Genomic DNA, 18,796 nt, shown 5'->3' with positions numbered 1-18,796 from the left:
ATGTTTTGAGTATAGAAACTCAACTCTCAGTTTCTGGAAAATAACTCGACCTTTAGTCAACTCTACCTACACGATGTTATTGTTTACTTAATGATCTTTTTCTCCAAAAGAACTTTCTTAATCGCTATTTTTATACCAGTTTTTCCTGATAATGTTATTGTTGTAATTAATATCTCCAATTATCGTTTTACCTCTTAATTAGGAACATTTGGTAATGCTATATTTTTTTTCGCCCACATAACATTCAGAATTAGAAAGCTTCACATTAACAACGAAAGTTTTGTAGCCAAAACAAACCCACTGAAACATGATAACTGTAATTAGGATATTAATTACATTTGCCGTTTATTTTAGAAAAAGAATATCGTTTTTATTTCTAAGAAAATAAGGTTTTTTGTTGATTGTTTCAGATTGCCGAGTAATCTAGCCAAAAATCGTTACACGGACGTGCTATGCTACGACCACTCGCGCGTGTTACTGTCGCAGGCAGACCCGGAGGACCCCACCACAGACTATATCAACGCCAACTACGTCGACGGATACAAACAGAAGAATGCTTACATCTGTACGCAAGGTAAGTTTCCAAAGATCTACTACTATTTAAATTGTAATTGTATAAGTGGTTGAATGAAAATAATTTCTAAAGGAGGAGGATCTTAAGGAGTACTTAGAATACTAACGTTACAACTCCAACGCTTGCAACTTGTACTTGCTTGTGATTAACAATTTTGCATGCTTTATTATTAAGCTAAAGATGTATGATCTAATTTTGTGTGTAAGATCTTTCCTTCTTTAACTTTTCGATGATTTTTTTATCGGGCGTACATTTACAAACTTCACATACACATCACAACCAGACACAGAACAACAATTTAGTTCGTTTCATTAAAATCGTAATACAACTGCAGTCAATACGGCGTAGTAGATTTAGATTTGTAAGTATCAAAGAGCACTTTGTTTTATCATACACCATCCATCGCTTGTCGTAAACAATCTGATATATGGATGTTTTAAAAAGGAACACATTGTTAATTGGATATGTTTCAATCAATGAATGATTACATTGTTATCAGTACAATCCTGATAAACGGACAACACGTGCTTGTGTTAATGTGTTGTAGATTATGTTCTATATATCGACTTATTGTAAGAACAGAAATAAAACCTTTGAGGTCGATGTAACTACGTATATCTAAGGACTATAAGGTTTATAATCACTTGTGCTGTTTTGTCGTGTTGATATGACTAACTGATGTAAAAAATTATTATCGATGTCGTCTCGCAGTTTTAAAGAAATAGCAAGTTTAATGAACTATGTGATTATACGTATTATTTAAAATACAAATGTAGCACGCAAACTACTATTTACACAACCGTAATATATGACTTCCATTTATCATTGTGAAAAAATGCAAGTAATCTTCTAAGAATATTTGATACAATTTGGCTGCATTCCCATACTACCTGGAAAATCGCTAAACTTGTTTACGATGGAAATACGTTTTCCGTGAATTATAAATAATACAGCCCTGTACTGTAGCGCGAATTGGAAATAAACGCAGGGGAAATCCTCTCTTCGTAGAAATTCACTCGGCGAATAGCAGTAGCGACAATCTTTTGTAACATTTTTTTTTATATTTTTATTCGAATCGAAGTGTGTTGGTACTTATTACTGTGTTCTTAGATTTTTTGTATAGAAGCGAAAGAAAAAGAAATATTAATGTCTCAGTTATTTTACGGTACCGCTGCCATTGTAAATGATTTTTGTATGTTATTGATTATAGGTCCGTTGCCGAAGACGTTCAGCGACTTCTGGCGCATGGTGTGGGAGCAGGGCACGCTGGTGATCGTGATGACGACGCGCGCCGTGGAGCGCGGCCGCGTCAAGTGCGGCCAGTACTGGCCGCTGCAGGACGGGCAACACGTCGTCTACGGGGACTTCGCCGTCACCACGCAGGCCGTCGAGCACGAGGAGGACTACACCGTCACGCATCTACTGCTCAGCGACCTTAAGGTAATACAACTTTCCAGGGTTAAACATATCCTGATCCGGAGCTGCGGACTACCTAGCGGGTTTACCGGGGCTCCGGTTCGAAAAGCAGGAGAAGGAACGGGGTGGTTTTTAGTCAGTAAGAGTCTGACACTCCCTCTCGCCTCGCGCAAGGCGAGAAAAGTCATTGGATGATTTTCCCCTTATTTTTCATTCGAATACCTATATGTGTTTTTATTTTAAAGACTGCACGGTTGGCACGGTGGCTGGGCAACTGGCTGCTGTGCAATGTGTAGCGGGTTCGATTCCCGCACGGAGCAATTCTTTGTGTGATCCACAAATTGTTGTTTCGGTTCTGGGTGTTATGTGCATGTGAAATTGTATGTTTGTAAACGCACATACGACACAGGAGAAAATCCTAATGTGGGCCAATGTTTAAAAAAAAAGCTTTTCGTTTTATAAAACCGAATTAAATTTACTTTGAGAGTTATTAAAATATGTGGTTGGTGGTTCCAGCGCGGCGGGTCCCGTCGCATCTGGCACGGGCAGTACACGCGCTGGCCGGACTACGGCGTGCCGGGCGGCGGCAGCGCGGCGCCCGTGCTGCGCTTCCTGGCACGCACGCGACGGGCCCAGGCACTCGCGCTGCACGACCTCGACCACGCCTGGGCAGGGCACAAGCAGGGACCGCCCATCGTCGTACACTGCTCCGCCGGCATCGGACGGACTGGTACGTACTACTATGACTACATCCAAAAATTTGTCGTACAAGCTGCTCATAATTGTGAGCCCCAGTGCAGCCCGAAATCAGTCGAATAGCCTCGTGAAACAGTTACGTAAAACTTAAACAACAAATGGCTGATCGATCACATTACCATATTGTATAACAATGGCTTTTACATTGAGCTCAGTGGAATACTTTGGAAATGATACAACAGCGAATGAAACCAAGCTGTTCATTATTAGCAGTCCACATTTGCTTCTACTGTAAGTTTCAGTATGTATAAGTAACAGTTGTATGTTTATTACAGGCACGTTCCTGACGTTGGATATATGCGCGCAGCGTCTGAGCGCGGAGGGAGTCCTGGACGTGCGCGGTACCGTGGAGCGCATCCGATCCCAGCGCGCGCACTCCATACAGATGCCCGACCAATATGTCTTCTGCCATCTCGCGCTGCTCGAGTACGCGGTCTGTATCTCTACATACTACATTACTTATTTTCAGCTACAAAGACAATGATTCACCTCGGTGTTTCTAGAGTTAAAAGTCTTCAAGATGCTTATTTGTGTTAGTGAATATGCCATCTAAACCATAGGAATACGACAAATGATTACATTAACAAAAATTCGTTGTAAGGCATACTAATCGTATGTGACGTAACATTTGCAGGTGATGCAGGGCTACCTAGACTCTGCCGACCTGACGGGATTCGACGAAGACAACGAGGAGGAGTCGGAATGAAGACTGTCTCGTCCGTCCTGCGCCCTACTCTAGCGCACACAGACTGTTGTACCGAGAGTACCCAGTGTACCGGTGTACCAGTGTACCAGTGTATAGTGTACGAGTGTACAGTGAGTGCAGTGTACCGTGTGACGTCACTCCGCCAGTGATACAGTGCGACTGCCGCTATCCGCACATAGCTTAAGAAATATAAACATTGAAACAAAAACGTTCCTCTAGCAAGAATAAGAACTGAAATAAACCTGGTAATGGGAAGGAAGCCTACACAAGTATTTATTTGCATATTATAAATCTTCGTAACCAAAAATATTTCCACGATTATTTAGATATTTAATATTTATTTATACGATGTAAGGAGTTATGGCTGTGTGAAGTTTTGTCTGTAACTTATGTAGTTATGTTTATTTTATTGCAATAAATTATTTTGATGTAATTGCCATACAAACATTATATTTAAATGTGACCGTTGAATTCGCAGTTTCGCACGATTTGATATACGTTGAGGTGCTGGTAGGCTTAAAACGTTGATTCATGTTAATCATTTATATATTTCATTCGCGAGTTGTCGCATAATGATGTGTATTATACATTTTTATAATCGTCGACGCTCACGTCGAGCTATTGTATGAATTTATGATAATGCACTGAAGCATCTAGACGTCGTTACGAATTATTATAAATTATTATATAATAAATAAGTTTAGTCGCAGAATGTCCGCTTTGCTCTTTGTTTTATAGTATAATACCTTGTATGTAATGTACCGTGGTCAGGTTTTGGGGTAAGGATGGTGGGGTAAGTTCGCACATTGTATTTTCACACATATAAAATTCACATCATTTCTCATTTTAGCTTTTAACACAAATTCGTTTTCTTATTCTTTCGTTAACTTACTTCCTATACTTCTTATAATAAAACAATGCAATGCATTACAAAATGCGATCCTAATTTCCAAGGCAAAAGGGTGAAGTCCAGTCTAATATACAGCTATGTGAACGATCGACTTACTACCGGCGGGAGACTGAATACGTAAATGTAGAATAAAATATATACGCCAATATTGGACATTTGCCACTGCTTTACATTTGTTAAGTGGACACTCTGCGACTAGACAATATAAATTTTACATAGACTGAGTAATGTTAATATGTTCTAAAAGTTTACATGCGGCCCGTCGTACTAGCGTAAATTTATAATTACCTTCATGTTGAATTCTTAGTTTCTTATTTGTTCTATAATATGTATACCTGATGTAAAAATCAAATATAAACAATAGATGGAAAGTAAAGTATTTTCATGTCACAAGACAGCATATTTATTTTTAATAGAAAGCATAGCGACATATCTAATGACAGATGTATATATTCGGAATCGCCGTCCTGTTACGTAACGTACATATCGCAGTAGACGTGTTTTGTTTGCTCCCCGTGGCCACTTCCTGCAATGAATCTCTCGCGCCCTCTCCCGTGCTAGCAGTGTGTTGCTCGAACGTATCATTATGGTAACTATCGTGTATTCTATCTGTCACGTGTCCTGTCCAGACTCACTTACTCTCGCTCGCAGACAATTATTTGTAAACAGAATATCGTATTTTATTTAGCACGGTGTAAATATTTGTTACGCAACTCTGCGAACGACGCTACGTCTGTCTGGCGCTGCACTAATAACGATGTATCGAAATATGTTTCTCTTATAACATTGTTTCATATTAAGTAAATTGTTAATCTGGAACGTCTGTTGATTATATCTGTAAATATTTTATCATTATTTTCTGTTCTAAATTTAAATTAAAACCCTTGTGAAATATGTGTGAAATAAAAAATCTTGTAATATATTTATACGATGGTTTTATTGTTTCCTTATCGTTTAACGTTTCCTATACCACTGGACTGGACATAATAGGGACTTTAAAGACGGACATTATGTATCACAGGAATATTGCGTAATTTTTATGATAAATAATTATTAAACTGTAGTGTTACTCGATGACCATTGTGGAGTTGCCTCGCACAAATAGAATTGGTGGCATGTCGTGGCTCATGACTTCCAGCCACGCCATGTACAGGGCTGCCGATATACCCTGCGAAGGAAAATATTACACTAAGACTGCAGTATAAAAAAGTAGTCAAAACCTGTCTAAAATATAAAGAAAAAGTACCTGTCGAGGTAAGGGCAGTGTCATGACGATAAAGTCTGCACCATATGAGTTTTCCATCAGCAGCTCTCGTATTCTCAAATGTCTGCTTGTCTTCAAATGATATTTCACAGACTCTTCATCAGAGACCAAGATTTCTGAAAACAGAAATAGGTATACCGAAAATGAGACAATGTGTGTAATGTATAAGTGATCGATAAGAGAGAATGTAACAGATTTTTCGTCTCGTTAGATTTAAGATTCTTTTTTATTTCTATGAACTCTCCTAGTTGAAAAAAAAAATTAAAATTGTTCGCGACTTGAGATACATTGTGGGACAAAACGTCGACAGGTTCTAGTAGGACTTATTTTAAATTTTACATGAGGTCAAAAATATAAGGCGTACTGACCTCTTTGAAATGTTTGTCAGTTTGTAACTGAACAAACAGAATAAAGCCTCATCCCCACTAGGAACATTTGTCGAGCTACATATGTCCCTTGAGACATCGGGCGACATTGTTGGAACTGTTCTTTGCCGCACAGTCAACAATGTCGCGGCGATGTCGTCCGATATCGCTCGACATCGCCCGAAGTCTCCGGGGACATAATAATATGTGGAGACGAGGCTTAAATAGACACACAAGAGCAACTGAACTTTTGTATTTTTCTTACCATCATTGACAGGCGACTTGTGGTTCTTTATTATACTATTAAAGTAAGACCACGTCGACTCAGCTGGCTGGTCCGATAATCCCGTTACCATCGTCAACTGGGAGTAATCTATGCGGTATCTCTTCAGAATGGCTGCCATACTGGAGACAATATAATATTATTAATTTGTAGGTGTTCAAAGTTCATCTATTCTATGATTATCATCATACCAGCCACAAGATGCTCACTACGAAACATTGCCCGCTCAGAAGCGATGTAGTTATATCTGTTCATCTATAATACCTACATAGTATTTTTATTAATACTTAGGTACTAACGTAATTTTGAAATCAGTAAACATCTTTATCTAACAAGATTTAAAATCGGCATTTTTCTCGTAGTATCCTCTCGTTGATGTTATTTTATGTTACGACATAACGTCATCACAAATAAGATTACTATAATGTTACTCACTGTATCTCCGCCTGCTTTATGGGAGTTCTTCCCCGCGGCAGCGCGAATATTCGTAATATCATTTTTTCTTTAACACCTCTCCGAGCTATTATGTACGGCAACAGAATGTTCAGGCCTCCATCATCGTACAGCCACCATGCATCCATGATAGATTCCTGATACAAGAAAAAGATGTGGTCTACTCTTTTGGAAAGATAATATTTTTTCTGGAAAGAGTCACTGAGTGTCCCATAATAATGCCACATATTGAAAATCTAACTGAAGATTTTACCGTGGGCGACGTCAGAAATGCATAGATTTGAGATTATGTTTACAAAAATAATACTAAATGATCGATTTACATTGTTGAATCTTAAACGTTTGTAGGCTGCCAGTCTTCGTGTGGATGCTCCCATTGGCTGGTGTAAACGTGAACGGTCATGGTCATGGTCCGCAGGCTGATCTGATTCGCGTCTGCCGTGTAACACTTAAAAACAAAATGCACAAACGTTTTTTCATTTTAAAGAACTCTCTATAGGTAACTCTAAATAAAATAAAAACATTTTACAACCAAATACTCTCATTTTAAAGGTACCGTTACCATTATTAAAATACCAGAAGATATTTATCAAAAAATGAAACAAATAAGCCACGGTAGCGACGCCGTAACTTTGCTCCCAAGTGTAATTATCTGAAAAATTGTTAGTAAATACCTAGTGTAGTAGAAAAATACTTTAAATATGAGTATATACAGGGTGTCCCTGAAATCGACGTCCGTCCGTCGAAAGATTTGTAGCAACAAGAGTCAAAAGACTGGCACAGGGTGTACTTTTTCGTGGATAACACATAAGTCACTGTAATTTAAAAACTGTAGGACTTAGAATTTTTTTTATATTTTTCTGATAACATTTGGAACCTTGCCGATCATCTGGTGCCTGTTGGACGTCGATTTCAGGGACACCCTGTATAAAAAGTACATTCTTACTCTAATTATTTATTTCAGGTGAATAGCCGATTTGTCATTTTCACGTTAATACATTAATTTATAGGCCTTACCTGCCTTCTTGAATTTACTAAATAAATACTTACTCCGGCGAGATATGATATCGTCATCATCAGGTGAGAGTGGCGTGCCACTGTCCATCTCGATGTCAGAACAGGAGCTCATGATGGCCAGCGGTCTCTCACGGAGCGAATGCGGCATATCGTCTTCGCTAGCGGCCATTGCGGTCTCGTCCGTAATGATCCTTCGTTGAGTTTTGGAAGGTCGCATATTGGGCGGGACGTGTAAGATCGTCAGAGCCATCTCGTATTGGAAGGGCATCCTTGGGAACGTCTACATATACTAGATTTATAAATTCATACACTTATTCTACGGAGAAATGTTGAGGATTGATTTCAAACAGTGTTTGAAAGTTTGAAACAGTGATCTGTTTGGTGTTTGTCTAGGTGGATTACCTACACCTGTCTTAAAGATGACTAGTTATTTACTGTATAAATTAGATCCTTCATTGCTATCTTCTATCAGCAATATCAGTAAGAAAGATCAACATTGTGCTTTTTACCGCTAAGGCAGCTCACCGATTGACGTCTGACTAAGAAATCTGAATGTTTCCTAGCAATGCTCCTGCTCAAACAGAATAAACTCGATTTATTTATAACTCACCGAATCATTTGATAGTAGCTGAGAAGGTCGGGATGAGGACAAAGGTCCCAGTTGTACTTGAATCCCAAGAGTACTATGTTGGGCGACATGCGACCGAGTCCCGAACACTGGATCAGGGCTTGCAAGGCCTGTACGTATGTAAAGCCTTGTATAACCGTGTGGAAACCGCGCAGTTTGTTTGTTTTCAACCACTGTTCCCCCGCTTGCTTCCGATGAGCACGCTCCGCCTGAGTCAGTTCTTTCTGTCAAGTAAATACATTTTATTTCGTCACTGTGTTTAAAATAATTGACAAATTACATAATGATACTAACAGGTTCAATTTCTGCCATTATCATGAACGAGCCGATTTTCGTTATAAGTCCGCCCAAATCTAGAAGCCAAGGCCTCACATGGAACTTTCCGCTCATCACCAGCAGTTGAGGGTTGAATGTGTTGACGTACTCAGCGCGATGGTAGATGTTTACCATCGAAGTTATTGTCTCTTGATACCGCTGCGCATCCGTGCTACTGCCCCAGCTGGTTTCTGTAACAACCCACTGAGTAATTTTTCCATAGAAAATTATTTGAAATATTGATCAGGGTACATTACCTCGCAAGTAGGTATATTAAAACTGCGTGAGTAACAAAAAAGTATTTGAAGTATTTAGACTGAGAAAAGATACAATTAAAATGCTTATACCTAAGTATTATATATACCTGGCTTCCCGTAGAGTACTAGTAGATAGAGTGTGAGGAAAATAAAAGTAGTGATCAGCGCCATAACCCAGCTGATGACCATCATTATAATGAGGCATAATATGAAGCCCGCCAACGACACCCATGTGTTGTAGAACTGTAAAACGAAAAAATATAGAGAACCAGATTGAATATATTGAAAATACACTTAGGATACCTAGTTCATTTAAATCCTTTAACTTGTACCATTAAGAGTGGAGGCTTTTCGTTTGTTGATGATGATGATTGAGTATCTATAGATGGGTCTTTAATGGAACTTTAACTAAAATTTTTGTATTATATTATATAACAATAAAGTTTCTAAATGATTATAGTTACCCTGAATCGTGGTCTCCAGCTGATGGGTTTGAAGAATGCTGCATGGAACGTGCAGAAGTTTATGAGTGCATACGAGGCGAGGTAAAAATTCGTGATCAACGGTGCTATTGTATTTAGGTCCGCTGTAAACCAGATACGTCCACATTAATGATATTAATAAAAATACATTGTCTTGATTAAACAATTGAAAACACGGGATGAGTTAAAGATAAATCTGCATGAGTGTGGATGAGTGACGAGATGAGTTAAAGACTAAATGACGTAAAATGAAAAATTACCTACCAATGAGCAGAAAACACAGTGACACGAAAAAAGTGAGCACATATCCTCGGTAAGGTTCACCGTGAGGGCCATAGCGTTTGGAGAAGAAGATCAGACCAGGGTATATTCTGTCGAAGCCCAGTGCTTGGATCAGTCGCGGTACTGACAGTAAATTGGTGAGCGCTGTAGATAGCGTCGCCGCCCAGCACCCAGCGTAAATCAAGGGAGCCCAAAGAGCCATCAAGTGCATTATCTGGAAAACCACAGCCATGTTGGAGGATATGAAGAGAGAATAAAACAATATACACACATCAGGTTAACTGATTAGAACAGATCATCTCGTATTAAACAGTACTACAGATCGTATTTTAGTTTTTTGGACTAACTAAAAATGAACAACTTGAATATGACAATATGTATTAACCTCGTAACTGTTATGAAGACCGTAGCGACATGAAGGCTTGCAGTTTACTAACATGCCATTAACGAGGTCAGTAGTATTACCGGACGCGTCCCTCAGCGCACTCGTTCCGGAGAGTATCACCATTGCCAAGTATGACGTCAGAGATATAGCAATAGCCAGCAACGTTCCTTTTGGAATAGCAGTCGCTGGATCCTGGAACAAGCCTTTATTGTATAATGCTCACTGTTATTTACTATTACTACTCAACTTTTTCAATGCAGAGTATTTTCAGGATTGAAAGAGATTTTTTGATAAGCCAATTCTAAACGCTTAACTATGACTTTATTGTAACTTTCGTGAGACATACTAAATTAGTTATTATGATCGGCTTACTCACGTAAATGTTTGACGAGGAACTCGACTAGTTTCAAGCCATGCAAGAGGCTCATATTCCACGCGCCCATACACGACGCGGCGACTGTCGCACTGCTACTCTCATACTCACAGTAACGGTGCGACAGTCGCCGCGTCGTGTGTCGCGAAATGCTGCTCATGAATATGAGCCTCTTGCATGGCTTCAGTGGCGTAGCGTAGTGGGGGCGGCAGGGGCGGCCCGCCCCGGGCGGCACTTTTTAGGGGGCGGCAAATTTTAAACAATAAATAATAAAAATATTTTGTAAATATTTCAACCATTTTATATTTTTTTCGCAACTAGAGATCAGAGAAAGTAGTGATAGTGGGGATGGAACCTTTAACGAGTAGTCCTGCCCCGAGATGGGCACCTGAGGCAAGAATCCGACGATTCGTCGGAACCAGTAATTGGTAGGGTAAAAAAGGTGAAGGCCAAATCGAGTTCCCACGACGTGGGACTCGATGAAGCACAACGCCAGCTGAGGGCGTCTCTGGTGCAAGCCAAGCGGGTGGAGGTGCAAAAGGACCTGGAGGAGAAGGTCGCCGCCAAGGAGCGCGCAACCGGTGCCGCAAGGTCCAGGGCCGGCTACGGGGCTTCCAAAGTCCTCCAACCTGAAGGGATCGGCTGTTGCCGACAAACGAAATAGGAGGCGATCTGTCGCTGCCTAAATTGGTCGTCGTACGCAAGATGGTCGACAGCGCGGAGTCGTGGGACGCGGTAGTGTCCTTCTGCGAGGACGTGATGTCGCAGAAGGAAACTGCGGAGCGGGAGAGGGAGATCTCGACTCCCCTCCCCGCCCGCAGTAGGCGCACTGGGCGCAGGAGAAGGGCGGACAACGCCCTCTTCCAGCCCCCATGAATGGGTCCAGGGGCGCGGAAGTTGGGGAAGTCCCCGCCCCCTATTCCATGGCGGGTCCATGGAATAGGGGGCGGGGCGGGGTGTTGATGGACGCGGTGGTGTCCTTCTGCGAGGACGTGATATTGTCACAGAAGGAAACTACGGAGCGGGAGAGGGAGACCTCGACACCCTTTCCCGCCCGCAGTAGGCGCACCGGGCGCAGGAGTAGGGCGGACAACGCCCAATTCCAGCCCCCATAAATGGGTCGCGGGCCTATTCCATAGAACCGAGGTGATGGCGTGCGCGGGTGTCGGCGCGCGCCTCCGAGACGATGCACGGGGTAGTCCAAACTTACCTACCCCGTGCAAGAGATGAGGTCAGGGCGGACCTGGCCGGCATGTGATGTGGGGCTGCGGAAGAATCTGGACTCTCGCGGCCCCCACGATCACGTGCTGAGTAGACACCGGGGGGTTTTAGCCGGTAAGAGTCCGGCATACCCCTCCGCCTTTCCCCGGCCAGAGGAAGTCCATGAGGATTTCACCCCGACAAAAAAAAAACAAAAAAAAAAGGTTTGGGTTAGGTTTGGGTTAGGTTTGGGTTAGGTTTGGGTTAGGTTTGGGTTAGGTTTGGGTTAGGTTTGGGTTAGGTTTGGGTTAGGTTTGGGTTAGGTTTGGGTTAGGTTTGGGTTAGGTTTGGGTTAGGTTTGGGTTAGGTTTGGGTTAGGTTTGGGTTAGGTTTGGGTTAGGTTTCGGTTAGGTTTCGGTTAGGTTTCGGTTAGGTTTGGGTTAGGTTTGGGTTAGGTTTGGGTTAGGTTTGGGTTAGGTTTGGGTTAGGTTTGGGTTAGGTTTGGGTTAGGTTTGGGTTAGGTTTGGGTTAGGTTTGGGTTAGGTTTGGGTTAGGTTTGGGTTAGGTTTGGGTTAGGTTTGGGTTAGGTTTGGGTTAGGTTTGGGTTAGGTTTGGGTTAGGTTTGGGTTAGGTTTGGGTTAGGTTTGGGTTAGGTTTGGGTTAGGTTTGGGTTAGGTTTGGGTTAGGTTTGGGTTAGGTTTGGGTTAGGTTTGGGTTAGGTTTGGGTTAGGTTTGGGTTAGGTTTGGGTTAGGTTTGGGTTAGGTTTGGGTTAGGTTTGGGTTAGGTTTGGGTTAGGTTTGGGTTAGGTTTGGGTTAGGTTTGGGTTAGGTTTGGGTTAGGTTTGGGTTAGGTTTGGGTTAGGTTTGGGTTAGGTTTGGGTTAGGTTTGGGTTAGGTTTGGGTTAGGTTTGGGTTAGGTTTGGGTTAGGTTTGGGTTAGGTTTGGGTTAGGTTTGGGTTAGGTTTGGGTTAGGTTTGGGTTAGGTTTGGGTTAGGTTTGGGTTAGGTTTGGGTTAGGTTTGGGTTAGGTTTGGGTTAGGTTTGGGTTAGGTTTGGGTTAGGTTTGGGTTAGGTTTGGGTTAGGTTTGGGTTAGGTTTGGGTTAGGTTTGGGTTAGGTTTGGGTTAGGTTTGGGTTAGGTTTGGGTTAGGTTTGGGTTAGGTTTGGGTTAGGTTTGGGTTAGGTTTGGGTTAGGTTTGGGTTAGGTTTGGGTTAGGTTTGGGTTAGGTTTGGGTTAGGTTTGGGTTAGGTTTGGGTTAGGTTTGGCTTAAGTTTGGGTTAGGTTTGGGTTAGGTTTGGCTTAAGTTTGGCTTAAGTTTGGCTTAAGTTTGGGTTAGGTTTGGGTTCGGTTTGGGTTAGGTTTGGGTTAGGTTTGGGTTAGGTTTGGGTTAAGTTTGGGTTGGGTTAACTTAGGTTTGGGTTAGGTTTGGGTTAAGTTTGGGTTGGGTTAGCTTAGGTTTGGGTTAGGTTTGGGTTAGGTTAGGTTTGGTCCGAACCCAAACCTAAATTTAACCTAACCTAAGCCACACCTAACCCAAACCTAAGCTAACCCAAACCTAACCCAAACCTAACCCAAACCTAACCCAAACCTAACCCAAACCTAACCCAAACCTAACCCAAACCTAACCCAAACCTAACCTTTTAACCGCTCAGTTAAATATCAATGATCATGCACCAAGCGCGGGGCTACTAATCGAAATAATTATATCTACACTAAATAAGGAAGAGCGATCGTGTAAGAGTGAGCATTTTCTCTGTCGCAGTAATACGGTATGAGTGGCAGGGATATGGAAATATCTGTCGCATATTAGTGACACAGTTGGCTATAGGGTTAATGTTATGTGAAAGAGACTTCAAAAAAACTCTGTTTAATTCAGTCTCTAAAATGAGAAAGTTATAGTATCCACTCGCACAGCTCGTTCCAAATTGTAGATTCCTATGGAGAAGAAATTAAAGTATACCAGTGCAATCTACGAAAATAAACAATCATTTCTAAACGAAGATTTTATTGTTATATTGCTGCCAACACATAGCTCTATACCTTCGTAACCTATGTGTTACGAAGAGGGCTCTCGCCCAATGTATCGCCCACACCTTCCTCCGACATACTTATAAAAACTGAATGAAATTCGTAAACTGTTTGATTCCCTTTCTTTCTCAAGCCTACTCGTTGGTCGAGTGATCGCTAATGCGTCTGCCGGACAAGGGGTCTTGGGTTCGATTCTCGGGTCGGACAAAGTATTGCTGGGCTTTTTTCGGTTTTTCGAAAATTTCTCAGTAGTAGCACGGACTTGGTTTGAAACTAGTCGAGTTCCTCGTCAAACATTTACGTGAGTAAGCCGATCATAATAGCTAATTCTAAACGCCTTAAATTTTGTTCCATATTATCTCTGGAAGTAGCAGGTTTAATGTCTTTATTAAAAGGACAGATAAATGTAAAGACGCTGCTTACTCTAAGATCTCCACAGATGTTAGCGCCTGCTTGCACGCCAGTGACGGCGGGGAAGTAAATAGCGAACACGGTGAATATATCATGATGTTTACCCTCGCTGAAGCGAAAATCTGGCATCCAGTTTTCTTTGCCCTGTTCCACTACAAATATAATCACAAGTTTTACCAATGTACTCTTAATCGACGTTCTTATACATATACATATCTATGAACAGTGTGTATGCATGTTGGAAGCTAAAAAAATGTGAAAGGAGCGCGTACTTCCACTTGAAGTTTCTATGGGTACTCCATAAGACAGGCAACCGCAGCCTTTTTAGGGTATAAACTAGTCGATATGCAGATTTTTATTTAGGTTTACTGTCGTTCAGTGCAAATAATTACAACATTAAAAAGACATTTGTAATAGAAGCTCTCTCGAAAATTAATAGATTCCTACTAGTAGACATCCAAAATCTTACCACTGATACCCACAAAGCCTTGCGATCTCGCTGCATCAGAGCGTGGTCCTATAGCAACGCCCAGTAGAAAGTTTGTTATTGCTGTAACTATGACCACTATTAACAGGTTCTGAAATATAAACGAAGAACTTTTAAATAGAAAAAATGTAAATACAAAAATTAATAAAGCCTGATCGGTTGCGAAAGGCAAAAGTCAAATAATCCAGGTAAAAACCTTAAGTGATTTTGGCAAAAATTTACACCAGTCCGATTTTAAAAAGAAGAAAAACGTTATCTGAGCGTGCTGCAAATTACGCATAGAGCTAATATATAGTGATTATAGAATACTTACTTGTGTTTTTGTTTCCCAATCCATGCCAATAGCACATATGACGCACATAACGAACAAAGCCGCGGCGCCAACTATTCGCGTGTCGTTGGGACCATTGTCTATTATTTTAACGCTATGGGACTTTAGCAATTCATTTAGAGAGTCGCAGAAGCCAATAGTGTTCATACTCGCAGCCACGGCGTTAGCGAATGCGAATATGATTCCTACGGAAGCACCAAGTTCTGCTCCTAAAGATCTTGATACCAAGAAATATACACCACCTACAAATAATTATTTTTAGTATTGCAAATTCTTGTTAAAAACAGTGGTAGTGTTTTGAAATACTTTATTAATTTGAGAGATAATATAATAAAAGCTACTGTTTTATTAGATCTAATTCAGACATTTCTTGGAATTTTTAAAACTGAAATTTCTGTGCCAAGGGATCCAACACTGCTCAAACTTCATGATCACGATATTTAAGTGAATAAGAAAGATATAATTAATATAAAATATCAGACGTTTTTATACCTCCCTGTAGTTCCCCATTAGTGCAGATAGCGCTCAAGGAGAGCGTGGTGATGACGCAGACCACGCCAGCCGTGAAGACGATGAGGCAGGAGAGGGCGATGCCCGCCTGCCCCACCACCCACGCGATGCGGAGGAACAGCATCACGCCCCAGATGTTTAGCAGACATGGTATTAGTACGCCCTATGTTTAGCAGACATGGTATTAGTACGCCCTATGGTGACAAAATATTAAACTACACACAGAGCATACTCCTTTTTAAGGTCGACAACACACCTATGCCTCCTTTGCTGTTGCGGGTGTCCATGGGCGCCGCTGATCGCTTACCATCAGGTGACTCGTCTGCTCGTTTGCCACCTTTTCCATAAAAAACAGTTCCAGCTGTAACTGGTGAAAAATTGGTCTGTTTATAAATGTGTCTGTTTCCTCGAGGATTAAAAAGTGATATTGTGTTATAACTCCAGACTATTGACTGTATAAAAGTATTATAGCTAAATATGAACACCAGTTTATTTCACTTTACCTGTATCCATCCCAGTTTGATGTTTCCATACGTAGTCAGTTCAGGAGTTGGCTCCGCGTGACTCGTATTGGTTGACTGGTGTAAAAAGAAAACATTAAAATACCGACAACGAAATGGATTGTAGAAAAGCGGTTCTAACCGCTTGGAAGGCACTAGCTGTAAAACTAGTAATAACCAGTTTACGGTTTTCAGATACTATTCAAAATGTGAATCCTTCTATTTTTGTTTTATTGGTAATGTCCTTTCTAATGAATCAATATATTATTTTATATAATATGGAATTAGGTATCAATATAATCTAGTATATTTAATTATGTTTCAGTCTCATGCTCATTCCAATGCACATTTTGAACAGTTTTACACCAAATCGTCTACATATTTATAAATTACAATTCTATAGCTATCATGAATTGACGTACCAATAGATTTCCGGTCGTATCCCGAAGTTCATACGAGGATTCTGTACCGGCTGTAGTATGGCGTCTATGATGTATAGAATATCCTATAGCAGAGTATTTCATTTAAAGGAACCAATTTATAAATATGTAATTTAATCCTATAATCATAAAGTTCTTTATCAAAAGAGAGAATAAAGAGATTTTTATTGGTAAATGAAGCTGTTGTATGTAAAATTAATCTTATTATTCTTGTACCCATAAAATATTGTAGTTTCCACTTACCATAATCATAAGTTTTTATCAAACGTTCGTCCATTGTAGAGGCATATACTATCCGGATTATTCTTCACAATACAATTTGCACTTTGAAGCAGGAACGCGTTTCAATATGAAATAATTAAACTCCACTAATTAGTGATGTGGTGGTTCGACCACGGTCTTGTAGGAACTGCTTCAGTACCGCACTCTACCGGTTACTTCAGCCTATCAACCAGTATAATTTGAACTTCTTTAGCTACAACACATACGTAACGTATGTAACCCTTAGTTGCCATTGTTTTGTCTGCAAGACCATAACTGTTCGTATCGGGTAGTAGTTTTGACTAACGCAGGGGCCAATCAGCTTTGTATTCAAAATAATCACTTCATAAGAATGGGTCTTCGGAATCTTTAATTACGGTACAAATTAAGTCTTTGACTGCCAATAGAAAACTGTTGAAGGCAAATCCTCCGCTAACGTCGGTCACCGGTGACCACCACGACGTTCAATGTGTTAAAGAGGTGTATATAGATAATTAACTCAATTATTTTCCAATTCTGTCGGTAAATCTTAAATTACGGCAAATGGTGAAACATGTACTGTTTTCAGGAAGTCCACCCCTATGGTTACCCACTGACCGAAGTTTGGCGGGTAAACTATCTAGATAGCATACTGTAAAATCAACTTTTTCGTAGATTAGTTATAGCATACCTATAGCAGGTTAATATTTTTACAACCATTCAACTACGGTTTGCATACGTTTCATGATACATTCATCGATATAACACGTACATCGAGGAACTACGTCGACGATACTTACTTTTTGTTTGCCGTTGCACTCATATTTCTCAAAACACAAAGATTTTTTAAATTACAACACATTTATTGTATTGATTTCTTACGTACTGTGATTTACTAAGTACCCCTTTCACTTAAAAACAGTGGATATTACAATTGAATATTATTTGTTATTTATTTATTTATCCATTCTAACATTGTGAAATTTGACATCTATGTCTAGAGTTTGTCAAATTTGTGATATCTTCTTAATTAGAACGTTCTAATTATTACGTTTAGAAATTTAATCAAAGGAGTCTATTGTACGGAAGTGTTTCTCTTTGACATTATACAGGGTGACTTTGAATTCGACGTATTCCTCTCGGGAGGTGATAATACAACTAATTTCCTACAAAATTAGCCCTGAGGTCCTTGGGCGGAAAGTGGCTAGTTTCTGAGATATTCAACATTTTTGGTTTTGGTAAAAAAATCCCGAATTGATCACAAAAACATCAATAAATAAAAAAATACTGGTTGGATTTTAGTAGTTTTAGTTTTAATCAGATGCCAATAGATCAGTTATCATTTATAAATACTAATAATGGCACAAATATCATTCGTTTTAAAATAGCAAGTAATTTCCTATCAAATTTTGTTTTGTGCCACTAATTAGGTCGATAGAAAACTGGATTTATTTCAAAAAAAATATATGACACTAAGCGTACAAACTATTAGAAAAACTTCCTTGGCTTATGTGCACTATCGAACTACTGTGCGGCAGTGGTTGGATACATCGGTTTTCAGGCGTTGGATTGACAGGGCAGTCCCACTACATGACTACATGGCATGCACAATGACCAGAACCTAACGCCGGTTGATTTTTACATGAAGACCCTTGTTTATACAGACGGAATAGGCCGTGTATCGAAATTCTTCTCCAAAACGTATTTGAAGATAATGACGAAATTAGACGCATATTCAGTCCAAGAGTGACCGTCATAGAGATAAGGAAGCGTGTTCGGGCATGTATTCGTCGTAGGGAAGGTTACTTTGAACATTTTTTTGCAAATAAAGATGTTTTTGAAATTGCCCTTTTCTCTTTACACTCTACTTATCATCAATTAATTCATTTATTTTTGAGAATGTTGTCAATAATTTTATGTTTCTGGATAGCTAATAAGCCAAGGAAGTTTTTCTAATAGTTTGTACGCTTAGTGTCATATATTTTTTTTGAAATAAATCCAGTTTTCTATCGACCTAATTAGTGGCACAAAACAAAATTTGATAGGAAATTACTTGCTATTTTAAAACGAATGATATTTGTGCCATTATTAGTATTTATAAATGATAACTGATCTATTGGCAACTGATTAAAACTAAAACTACTAAAATCCAACCAGTATTTTTTTATTTATTGATGTTTTTGT

General features: G+C 40.0%; 2 protein-coding genes across 5 annotated transcripts in view; one reads left to right on the top strand and one right to left on the bottom strand.

Moving 5' to 3' along the window:
- LOC118274090 (tyrosine-protein phosphatase non-receptor type 9) overlaps window positions 1–5,288 on the top strand; it is a 46,445-nt gene extending 41,157 nt beyond the window's left edge. For both annotated transcript variants that reach the window (XM_035591454.2, XM_035591453.2), the window contains 5 exons: window positions 411–574; window positions 1,785–2,014; window positions 2,507–2,720; window positions 3,022–3,179; window positions 3,381–5,288. In XM_035591454.2, coding sequence (XP_035447347.2) covers window positions 411–574; window positions 1,785–2,014; window positions 2,507–2,720; window positions 3,022–3,179; window positions 3,381–3,452 — 838 coding nt within the window. In that variant the 3' untranslated portion in view covers window positions 3,453–5,288. The remainder of the gene's footprint in view (window positions 1–410; window positions 575–1,784; window positions 2,015–2,506; window positions 2,721–3,021; window positions 3,180–3,380) is intronic.
- On the bottom strand, window positions 5,281–17,615 carry LOC118274087 (bumetanide-sensitive sodium-(potassium)-chloride cotransporter). 3 transcript variants are annotated; one of them, XM_050707141.1, is made up of 20 exons: window positions 17,413–17,615; window positions 16,616–16,847; window positions 16,355–16,437; window positions 15,936–16,010; window positions 15,415–15,595; window positions 14,905–15,164; window positions 14,574–14,682; window positions 14,117–14,256; window positions 10,094–10,285; window positions 9,691–9,922; window positions 9,409–9,530; window positions 9,052–9,187; window positions 8,667–8,878; window positions 8,355–8,596; window positions 7,778–8,013; window positions 7,051–7,175; window positions 6,710–6,864; window positions 6,257–6,396; window positions 5,609–5,742; window positions 5,281–5,530 (listed from the first exon to the last, which is right to left on the bottom strand). In XM_050707141.1, the coding sequence occupies exons 2-20, from the start codon at window positions 16,647–16,649 to the stop codon at window positions 5,429–5,431; spliced, it is 2,910 nt and encodes a 969-aa protein (XP_050563098.1). In that variant the 5' UTR covers window positions 16,650–16,847; window positions 17,413–17,615; the 3' UTR covers window positions 5,281–5,428. The 3 variants fall into 3 exon arrangements, with proteins under 3 accessions (XP_050563098.1, XP_050563103.1, XP_050563105.1); XM_050707146.1 differs by having other exon boundaries at window positions 16,616–16,816; XM_050707148.1 differs by lacking the exons at window positions 15,415–15,595; window positions 16,616–16,847; window positions 17,413–17,615 and having other exon boundaries at window positions 16,355–16,429.
- Between the last annotated feature and the right edge of the window lie 1,181 nt (window positions 17,616–18,796).

Source organism: Spodoptera frugiperda, chromosome 3 (genome assembly GCF_023101765.2).
Source record: "Spodoptera frugiperda isolate SF20-4 chromosome 3, AGI-APGP_CSIRO_Sfru_2.0, whole genome shotgun sequence".
NCBI classification, from domain to species: Eukaryota; Metazoa; Arthropoda; class Insecta; order Lepidoptera; family Noctuidae; genus Spodoptera; species Spodoptera frugiperda.
The sequence above is the reverse complement of the archived record's forward strand: the minus strand, read 5'-3'. Positions and strand labels throughout refer to the sequence as shown.

Coding starts and splice junctions, on each gene's coding strand:
- LOC118274087 (XM_050707141.1), bottom strand. CDS start 16,649: ATGGACGAACGTTTGATAAAAACTTATGATTATG. Junction 14,257..14,573: donor AGGCTTTGTGGGTATCAGTG/GTAAGATTTTGG, acceptor TTATATTTGTAG/TGGAACAGGGCAAAGAAAAC. Junction 8,014..8,354: donor AGCTACTATCAAATGATTCG/GTGAGTTATAAA, acceptor GACGTTCCCAAG/GATGCCCTTCCAATACGAGA.